This window comes from Gymnogyps californianus, chromosome 10 (genome assembly GCF_018139145.2).
Source record: "Gymnogyps californianus isolate 813 chromosome 10, ASM1813914v2, whole genome shotgun sequence".
Classification (NCBI taxonomy): domain Eukaryota; kingdom Metazoa; phylum Chordata; class Aves; order Accipitriformes; family Cathartidae; genus Gymnogyps; species Gymnogyps californianus.
In genome coordinates this window covers 2,976,295-2,987,108 of record NC_059480.1, presented here as the reverse complement: position 1 = coordinate 2,987,108, position 10,814 = coordinate 2,976,295, and the positions used below count along the sequence as shown (strand labels likewise).

The following is a 10,814-nucleotide window of genomic DNA, read 5'->3' as shown; positions in this document are numbered from 1 at the left end:
AGTGTCCTCTCTTGCACTTTCTCCACATCTTACTAAACACAGCTCAGCATAAAATTGCTGCCCTCTGTTCCCACGCAGTCCCTACGCTGTCAGCGTGCGCATCCCCAATCAAGTCTATCGGAGGCCTCAAGGCGAGAGGCCCTATACAAAGGTCATGCTTGTTTTGAGCATGTGATGTGTAAGATGGCAGCCAAAGGGAAAGGTGAGAAGGGAGAACAGGCAACAGAAAACAAAACCAAACACATGTTCTGTTTCAGTATGTTTAATAGACTTCGTAATCTATAGACGCCACAAGCCAATGCCAAACTAAGGGTGCAGGAGGAATACAAAAAACCTTTTGCTGAAAGATGAGAAGTGACAGTGAAAAGAAGTATCAGCAAAGGTGGTTTTCAGAGGGACACTGATGGAAAGGCTCAAGACTCAGTGCTCTGATGGAAAGGCTTGCTTCAAAGTGAACATTACAAAGATTATCTCTTCACATTGTTGGTGGGTCCCATATTCAAAGAGGCAGGAGAACAAGGGTGAGCCATCTGGCCCAATCCCCATGTACTGCAGATCCGAATAAGCACACAGGCCCTTGAAGAGGATGCTTGGTTTTGTCCAGCGTGCTGGATTTAAAGGGCTTTTGTTGAGGTAAATTCCTAAATCTCTTCGACCCTTTGGGTCTGTAGGATGAGCATAGAGCAACCAGCTATCTTGGCATCTGGCATCAGGGGGAGGTGGGAAGGCAGTAACACTTCCGTGACATCCAGAGGGAGGTTCTACTAGCATTTCAACCCGCTGGCCTCCCTCAAAATCCACCCCGTGGTTGTAGCTGACAGCCTGGATTCTGGCTCCCCTGCTGCTCCTTGCATTGCAGTAGAGGACCTTCCTGCCACAGGTGTGCACCTCCGCTACCTGGCACTCCACTGCGCTCTCCTCCCCCACGAAGTTACCCATCTCCCACGTTGTCCCGTGGTCAGAGCTGATGAAGCAGAAGGCATGAGGGGTGGGGTGTTGCTTAGGGTCCAAGATACGATAGGCATAGGCAGGAATCACAAGGCTCCGGGCCTCGTTGAGCAATTGTAATCCATGACCCGGCCCCACTGCAAAAGTGGCCCAGTTCTTGTACTCAGTGCTAATGGTACCATTGGTGACATCCTGGGCAGTGCTCCAGGTGCGTCCTTGGTCCATGCTAGTGACATAGCAGAGACGTACCAGGTTGATCTTTGTCCTGAGCTGATGCTGCTCAGAGATCTTTCCTGGGACGGCTATGAAGAACAGGAACAGTTTCCCTGAGACCTCATCATAAACAGGACAGGGGTTCATAGATCGGTGGTCTTTCAGCTGCGCACTGACAATGGTCTCCATGCTATTCCACTGCCAGGGCCCATGTGAAGGGAGACAAGAATGAAACACACCATTACAAGTAGATCTACGTTACAGTGTAAGGATGCCTGGATAAAAGTTACAGAAGAGCATGAGAAGAACAGAAGAGAAGCAAGTTAGTGGGTAGAGCAAGAAATGGGAGACAATATACTGGCATTGCCAAACGTAAGTGAAAATTATTTGGATGACACAATGCACATGCACTTCACCAAACAGGTGGGTTATGTCCTTTTTAATTACTACTCACTGAGGAGCTGATAGCTCTATATCTTGATGCAGCTAGTGTCTCATGACACTGTTTAAAACACTACAGTAGCTGGATTTTCAGAAATTCTCACAAATTATATATATACACATATATATGACACATAGACATGCCCAGTAGTCAAAGTGTGCTGGTACAGACACTGTGCTGTGTCAGTGTTTCTTAGGAAGTCAGCTAGATAACTGAGCCCCTTTTTAAGTATCCTGGATGCTGACAAATTCCTTTCCATTCAGACTCCTATTCCTCCATTTTGATCCCAGCCTACACTGAGGCACCTTGCTGGAGCTGATTGCATGGTTTTACACACTCTGGTGTGGAAATTTGGACCCCGAGTTGTCCCACGCAGAAAATAGGTTGCAGAGCAGGTACAACTACCCTCCAAGCCCTGTCTTTCTTTAAATGAATAGCACATAACACAATCACATTTCTAACACTAACATTGCAATTAGAAAATTATTCCTACATAGTGTTATTGGCTTGGTAAAAGAAGCAGTATTTTCCAGTAATATTTTACTAATTAGCTTTTCTACCCTGACTTACTGATTACCCTTTTTGGTCATGTCTTATCTTTGTCTATTCAACCAGTATTAACTTTTTTTGAATATTTAATATTTCCGTTTTAAGAAACTCTAGCATGTGAACACAAGTTACTAAGTTTATGACCAACTGAGCCCTACTTAACTGAATTACAGAGGGTTACACAAGACGTTACCTGAATGGTATGACACTGCAGGTGTGCTAAGAGGCTGCTTCTGCTAGGCAGACTGCAGCTCTTAAGAGTCTATAATCTAAGACAATCAGTCACCAATGAAGGATTGGAATAGAAAAATATAATGACTTCCCCCCCCCCAAGACACTAATGCATTTGCAAATGCAAAAAATTATTATAGAGTATCCACCACCCCCAGTCACCCAGCAAGATAACTGTTAATAACTGGTAGATTAATAAGGTAGCCAATTCACTGGCACAGACAAACCAGACAACACTCTTTTGCGTGCGGAGACTAGCTGTTCTCAATTGGTTTTTAAACCAGAAATTAGTCCTAAGAAGATGAATTTTAAAAAAATAGTCACTGATTGCTAATTCACTCCTCCCCATCCCTGTGGCACTCCCCATTTCTGCCTCTCCTCCACATCTTTGCTGTTGCAAGAGGACTTTTGTCCCATCTTTCTATCTGCTTCCCCAGCTCTGCGATGATGGGTCAAAGGCATCCCCAGAAAATCGGCTGCACCTGCCCGCTTTAGTCCCCCTAACAGCTGCCCAGTCGTGGGGTTGAATCCCAGCAGTTATAATGACACATGCATTACTTACAAGCAGATTTGTCTCCTATAACTGGGGAGAAGGAGAAGCTGCCTTCTCCCTACAGCGACAGGGCAATCACATTCAACTCATTTGGGGACAGGGGAGCAGCACAGGCGGGCAGTCTCCCCCATCTTCTCCCCACACTGGTACCTGAACATGGTGCGTGGTTGGGTCATACAGGCCTCTGCGCATCGCTATTAGCTTGGCATGTTCATCCACCACATCCTCTCGTTCCTCAGCAAATGCCAGGATGATGCTGAAACGCGGCAGATAGAGCAGGGCTGGAATTCGATAGCTCCAGGTACCGTTCTGGAACAACGTCTCTTGCTTCAAGACAGGAAACGAAGCCATCGTGCTAGGGGGAAGAAGACAAAATGCATTGCATTTTGAACCACCCTTAGCCCTGCAAAATGTGACAGGGCAGATTCCACTGCTTTTTGCCCTCCCTGCTCAGTGGAACCTGTCCTGCATTGAAACATAATTTCTGCTACTTTCAGCTTTGTCTTTTTCTTGTCCTTTTCCAAAGAGAACCCACGTGTTGCATAGTGGCTGGCAACACAGACCAGACTTACCCCAGGAACAGCCTGGTTGATCTTACTGGAGTGATGTAAGGAAAGCACACTAAATACAGTTAATGAAAAAGCTGTCTGTGGTTTCTTTTTTCTTTTTAATTAAATTCACAGGCTGGGATTTTTGTGGGTTTGCTTTGTAATTCAGAAGATTGTTGATAATCAAACATTATAGTATTTTCCCTCAGAAGACCATTACTGTCTTTGTTGATGGTGTTTCCAAAACCCAGCACAGAACTTCTGCTTTGCCAAATATGAGCTTAAAACCCCACATAAATGACACACTGAGGCAATCCCTGACCCCAGCTGTGCCCCTGTTTGAGGATGGTAAGCACTGAGCATGAAAAGAGAAAGAAAGAGAACATCCCTCCCCCCATAAGGTTAAAGAACAGTCTGAATGGTGTCCCACCGCATCGGGTGGGACTTCTGGCCAGGCAAAAATCTTGTCATCTGTACAGTGACTTAAAAGCAACATTAGGAAGGCAAACATGAGGGGCCATTTAGGGAAGCTGCCTCTATGTAACTGGTCTGTGCTATGCCCCCACATAGTCTCTCTTCCTCTCCTCAGACCCACTCAGCCCGCTGTCCTCTTGCACCAAGACTCTCCTGTGAGCTCATTTACCCTGGTAAAAACCCACCAGCTCAGGGGAATTATGTCCGAGCTGGGGGGGGAGGGGGGGAGAAAAAAAGAAAGAAAAAGGATCTCTGATATTATGCACCAGAAACTGAGGGTCTGAATATCCTCTGCTCGGGGGGGTGGGGGGAAGGGAATTAAAAAAATTCAAGCCTTAGATCTCTGACGCATTGAGTGGGTAGGATGGCAGGGAGAACATGACAATACACTATGAGTAAGAAATTCAAATGCCTCCTACCTTGGCTGAGGCAAGACTTGCTGCGCTCTTCGTTGAGGATTCTCCTATTTACCTAAATCTTGGAAAGCGCTAGAGTGGCTATTGGCCATGTATCAGATCCTTATGTTTTTGAAGGCTGTCTTGATAATTCAGGACCAGATGGAAGCAAACTGAAGATCGCTTATGCAGCTGCAGAGTGCATGTACCTACCTGGAGAATAGTTTCCACTCTTCCATATTACAAGAGAAAAGATTATATTAGCCAGCATAACTAACATAGACTTGGTTAACTTTTTTTTTTTTTTTTTTTTTTTTAAAACAGTGCTGATTACCGAGTTAGGACAGCACAGATAAGCTAAGTTCATCCTCCTCAGACAGGACCATCACATTATGCTTTATCTGGATCCATACCTAGGCAGTGAGTATTCAAATATTCCTTGTTTTCACCCTCCAGATGCTATAAGTATCAGTGAGATTTTTGAACTCACAGCACTGATCAAAAGGGTCTGAACTGCACTGTTTTAGCTAAAGCCAGCTGTACAGACCCCAGCAAGCCACAGCCCCGTTGCCACTCAGATGCAAAGCCACTGGAGATAGAAGTCTATCTCCAAAGGGTAGCTGCTCATTCCTCACTGTCACTGATGATACGGCAGTCTGAGAACAGCCAGCAGCACCGCTACTATACAGAAATGTTACCAGAATTTGATCACAGCTATCCATGCAACAACATGAAGAAAATAGAAAGACCTTCCTAGAACAAATAAGTGTGCTGTTCACTACTTACCAGCATGGATCTGGCTATTTATATAGACCACAGTCGTGGCTGCGTTCTCATGGCTCCTGAAACAGAAGCTCACTAGAGTGCTTCCAGACTATTTGAAGGGAGATTATTTAAAGGGAGATTAGTCAGCCTGTCTAGTGCAGCACAGGTTCCCTAGCATTCCTGCTCATGATGCCATTCTGATATTGCAATCCTGCTTCAGGGCAGGGCAAGAAGGAGGCCAAAAAAAAAAAAAAAAGAAAAGAAAAGAAAAGAAAAAAGAGAGAGTGAGATATCTGGGCTGCCCCACAAAGCCAAGAGACCAGTGCCACAGGAGTCCGTGCTGCAGCCTACTGTACCCAAGTCCCTCCCGTATGAGCCTGTCATCTGCAGACATCTCTACCCATGCTCTTAGCCCCTCCATGAGATGCTCACGTGGGTGTCACAACACTCTTCTTTTCCTCTTATTGCCACACGGGGATAGGGGGAAGGTGGGATGTTAAAAGGCTGGAAATAGCTGCCATAGAAACAAGCCTGAGGTTCCTGGACACCGCACCTGCAACTATAATCAAGGAAAATACTAGAACCAAGTGACTCTTCCATCTATTCAGAGACTAAACAGGGATATGTGTGAGTGCGTGTGTATACACATATACACACATTTGTATATATACTCCCTACACACAGTGTGGGTATTATGTCTGTATGCATATATATACACATACACACCATGTATCCATCTGCAGAGAAACTCTTCCATCCTTTTTTAAACACACTTAAAGTCAGTATTGAGCTGTTTCTACCTTCTCGCTCGTGGATCCTCAAGCACAGGATTGAGTCACAACAGTTTGAGTTTCACACAGAATCGAAAATGCAGAATCTTTAAATAATCTTAAAGGTCTTAGTATATATGAAAAAAAAAAAAGTGCTGCTTTAGTTATTTCTCCAGCCAATTGAAAGGAATTGATTTTTCTCTTGACCTAGAGGTCAATTTTGCCCATTTTCAAAGGCAAAAACACCAGCTACACCCTCCTGAATAAAAGAGAAATAAAATTATCAGATCATTGACAGGACAGCAAATCATCAACAGGACAGCCACATGAAGAGTGTTCAAAAGCTCATACTCTAGCACTGCAGGAATTCAAATCATACACGCCAGTCCCTCCGAGATTAAATTGCCAAGGGATGCATGCGTCCATGATCCTACTTTGTTCCTAAACCCTACTGAAATAGCACTGGTTGGCCTGCAAGGAAGAAGGTGGCAGTGTTGCAGCCAGCATGATCTAAGGACATTGGCAAGACAAAGTTTGTAGACCACGGCAATATCTTATTGAAAGACCAAGAGCTATAACTGGAAAAAAGACAAACTTCTGGGAACACAAAGGCCTGAAATATAAACAGGAGACTGGAGAGCTGTACACAAACTGACAATTGCTCAGACCTGTATCAATTTAGTCACCTTGGAGACAAAAGTTAGCTGTAGTTTGTAAGGCAGAGGGGTGAGAAAGGGGAAGTGGAGTTGATATGGTATTTTTTTCCTAGGAGAAAAAGAGGTAGCTGGTAACCTCTTCCCAGATGACAGAGATGCTAGTGAGGAGAAGGGAAATTAATCACGTAGCCATTAAGCCAGTATTCCCTTCTGCATTTTGGTATTTACTGGAGTTTTGAATTTATTTCCCAGGCTTATCCTTAAGAAGTGTCCTGTTCAGGGAGACTGACGTTTACCTGCAATTCCTCTCCAAGGCACCAGGGAAGCTGCTGCACTAAGATCCAATACCTCACCTCCAGACAGAACTGGACGGACAGGGAGAAAGACAGGCACAGTGAAAACACATAAGAGAAGGGGGGAGTTAAATTGGAGGAAACCATTACTCCTAGTTTTCAAGTTATACAGCTGTAATGATTTCCAAAGCAGAGACTGTTTCCAGCACACCAGAAAAGTCAAAAGAAATAACAGTTGTGAACAAATGAATCTATGATGGATCTGATGCCTGGAAGGAGCTCAAGTTGCAGGAAGGGACAGGTGCTGGAAGACACCAGGAGAGGGTACTTGTTCCTTCCACTTCTGTCCTTCAAGGCAGCTCACATGGACTTGTCTATAGAGCAGGATGAGCCCTTGCACGTTTATTTGCTTTAACCATCTCCAAGAAAAGTGACTAAAAGGATAACATTTCCACTGGCCTCAGCCTCTGTAAAAACCTGTCCTTAACATGTTCACATCCAAGCTGAAATGACAGTATGTCTTTAAAAACAAAGCAGCAGAAATGAGGTAATATGCTGAACTCTATCTCTTGGTCCCCGTCAGAGTGCTCGGAGCTCTGTGCAGGAGGCAGCTTGTTCTTGAAGGAATTCAGATAGATCTCAAACAAACAAACAAACTCATTCAGGGAGGTTCTGGGAGGAAAACACAAACAAAAAAACCTGAGAGTCACGTGCAAAACCCAACTAAAATTCTGCTTTTCAAGGCAAGCACAAGAATCCAGGTCTGGTCGTTCTCTACTCAACATCAGACCTGGACTTAGAGTGTTTTCCAGACTTATAAAAGTCAACTAAGCGCTACGCTGAAATACATTTCTTGTTTCACTTAAAGAAAAGAAGACATTTCCATTGGGATATTGCATAGAGGGGGCCAGGAGTAGCTATGTTCCAGTTGTATAGGGCTAAGAAACAGGAGATCCAGTTTGTTTCTAGAATACTTGCTACACAGCGTATTCCTGTGTGCAAGCCTTTCCTCCTAGCTAAACAGCGTGACTGTGCCTGTTTCTGCCAAAGCCCAGCATCAAAACGCTCCATCTCCAGCCTTCCTATGCCCCTAGACCAGATCCTACACTAAATCTAGGCTATGGGATATATATCTTAACAAGCCAGACAGCACACATTTATTTAGTCCAATAAATCACCCTCAATGTAAAGTCAGAGAGTTATCAGCGAGACCTGTCAAACAATAAACTTTAAATGAAATAAAACATTCAGAAGTCAAAACTGAAAAGGCACAAAACTGGAATTACTTTAATCCAGCAGCCAATTGGATTAAACTTTTTCACCACACTAGAAACAGAAAGTTTTTCTTGCGGTACAAACTTCATACCGCACTTACAAGGGGATTTTCAGCCTCCCCAGTACATGCTTTCCTAAACAATCAATCAAGTTCTGCTTTTAAAATGTTGTGGCTTAGCCTGGCAATAGCTCCTGTGCCTTAAACTGCAGGTTTTCTTAGCACTAGAGAGGAATTACATGAAGCAGCAGTATTTTTCTTAGCATACGTTTGGTGGAGGAATACACAAACTGCACTCCTACTTGAGCCTACAAAATGTTGTATTTACCTTTTTAGTTCCTAGCAATGTCCACTGTTATGAAAAAGTTTTTTGGTTTTTTTTGAAAAAAGAAAAAGAAATACCTCTTTCACTCTGTGTCTCCTGGAAGTCACGTCAAAGGGAAAAAACCAACCCAACAAATCAAAAAGCACTCCTATTGGATTAGATAAAAGGGAGGCTCGCCACACTCTTACCAACTAGTCTCCAACCTGGAAAATTATTTATATTGGCAGCAACGTCAGCTGTCTCAGATTCCCAAGAAAAGCTAGCAGCTGGCATGTATACACAAGCTGACATTTAAATAGCAAACCTGTTTTGCATATAAGGGGAGGTTCCATGTGAGCTGGACAAGCACTAGGGAAAGACTTTTAAATTATCACAGTAATTAAACAGCATATTTCTACCTGCATGGATTGACAGCACTGTGGAACAGCTGCTGTTTCTAATGGTTATACAGTTCAGCATGCAGTCTTATTTCTTGGTCCTCTTGTGCTGAGGAGGGGAAAGTTCCTCTGGTCCCAGGATGCAGACTCCCAGTGCTTCCTCTCAGAGTGCTCCTGAGCTCTGGGAAAGTTTGCCAAAAGAACCCAGAAAATGGTTATACCCAGCAGATGACAGTGCTGTGATACTCTGACATATTCCTCTGCTGGCTCCACGCACCTCCAATCCATCAGCGTACTGTTTCTGGATGAAGAAATGGGTTAACATAGGAGTCCCCAGGCAGTGGTACAGGAATGACACGCTGGTGCATGCAGATGCAGCTCCCAGCAGCCTCTGTGGAGGTGTTACCAGGGCCAAACCATCCCAGGAGCTGCAGTCAATGAGCTAATGGGGAGAGTATGAGCCTAGGCTCCCAGCTGAGGAAGAAGAGGATGGCATCACCCTTTCTCCCAGCTGTGCCCTGGCTGGCTTAGAGGCAGCACCTGCAGCTGCTGGGAGTACCCAAGCAAATGATTTCACAACTACCTGGTGCTACTGATCTAGTATTGTGCTGCTGCTGTCAGAGATGACCTTTCCTATCCCATTCCTTGCTGTTTCTCTTGCTTTCCCCTCTTCTCTACTGTGTTTCCATTGCTGCCATTAATGCTTCTTGTCTCTGAAGTGACCTGAAAAAATGAAAATAACCATCCTGCAAACACATCTTGCTAGTAATGAAAAAGGAAGAAGAAAAGTCTCCTCATTTGAAGGCAGTTATGGTTGATCTGTGCAAGCCAAAGTTGCAAAGGTGTGGATTTACAACCAATCAACCAACCAACCGAATTAATGTAATGCTTCTGTATTACTATCTTTCCTCTCTCTTGAGCAACCCTGTATCCCTTCTTGTGCCAGCACTGATGCTCATCTTACCTTGGCAAGCCATCAGAGGATGTCAGTCTGGCAGAAAACTAATCCAGAAAAAAAAAAGTGAACAGTTTTCTGCTAGGTCATTGTCCCGGACTGCATCAGCAAGAGTCAAACAAGCAGCAGGATCTGCAGTAGGAGAGGGAGTAGGAGCATGAAGCTGTTGACAGGAGGCGCAGACTCACCTCTCTGACTGGCAGCTAGCCATTAGATCAAATTAGCTGTATCGTAAAACCACACCCCATGTTTATGAACCTTGCCTAACTGGGCAAGTAAAGTATTGCCTTAACTGAGACACACAAGAGAAGCCTGAGGGCAGTTGTGTCTCACTGCTTTACCTGGAATCAAACAACAGTCAATGTGAGGAAAAGTCCCTGCAGAGACAATGGCATTGATATCCACCAGATAATAACTTTTAACAGCGACTCTTGGAGAAAGTCCAGAGTCAAGTAAAGCAGAAGCAATTAAGGAAGGGAGACACTGAAGAGGCTGCTAAGGTGCAGTCTGCCAGAAAGCCAGACATGAACAATTGCTTTGTGGATTTCTTCACCTTTTTTCTGCTCCCTGGCTAACAGCAGTGTTACTCAGGTGGTGTTCTGAGTCGCACACTTTGCTTCTGCAGCCAGACAACCCATAAATGCTCATTTGTTTAATAGAAATCACCTTGTCCAGCTGCAGCTTAAAACTGGTTGTCCATCTCTTTGGAGTGGTAAGTTCCAAATGTGGCTTGCTGTGGTGGCAATGGTTCCCTGCTCTACATTGGCAGCATGCACATAGCAGAGTGGCTGTGCCTCTGGCCACCTCCCATCTCCCCTTACCATCTCTTCCTCCCCAAGCAAGGCCCCCACCTTCCCCTGCAGCCAGCTGGGGTGCCTTGCCTTCGGCCCGCTCCCCAGGGCAGGTATCAGACATGGCTGTGCAGAGGGTAACAGCCTAGAACGGCTAAAACTACTCCCAAAATGAAGAATGCACTGCCTAGTCCTGTTGTGAGGTTAACCCGAGTGAACCCCAGTGCCTGTGCAGGACAACCACACAGTCAACGCA

At 44.8% G+C, this 10,814-nt stretch overlaps 1 protein-coding gene across 3 annotated transcripts; it reads right to left on the bottom strand.

Annotated features, from left to right (window-relative positions):
* Positions 1-255: 255 nt before the first annotated feature.
* On the bottom strand, positions 256-8,857 carry NEU2 (neuraminidase 2). 3 transcript variants are annotated; one of them, XM_050902912.1, is made up of 3 exons: positions 8,834-8,857; positions 3,087-3,291; positions 256-1,359 (listed from the first exon to the last, which is right to left on the bottom strand). In XM_050902912.1, exons 2-3 carry the CDS (start codon positions 3,285-3,287, stop codon positions 421-423), a joined length of 1,140 nt encoding a protein of 379 aa, XP_050758869.1. In that variant the 5' UTR covers positions 3,288-3,291; positions 8,834-8,857; the 3' UTR covers positions 256-420. The 3 variants fall into 3 exon arrangements, with proteins under 3 accessions (XP_050758869.1, XP_050758868.1, XP_050758867.1); XM_050902911.1 differs by lacking the exon at positions 8,834-8,857 and adding an exon at positions 8,513-8,570; XM_050902910.1 differs by lacking the exon at positions 8,834-8,857 and adding an exon at positions 5,551-5,650.
* Between the last annotated feature and the right edge of the window lie 1,957 nt (positions 8,858-10,814).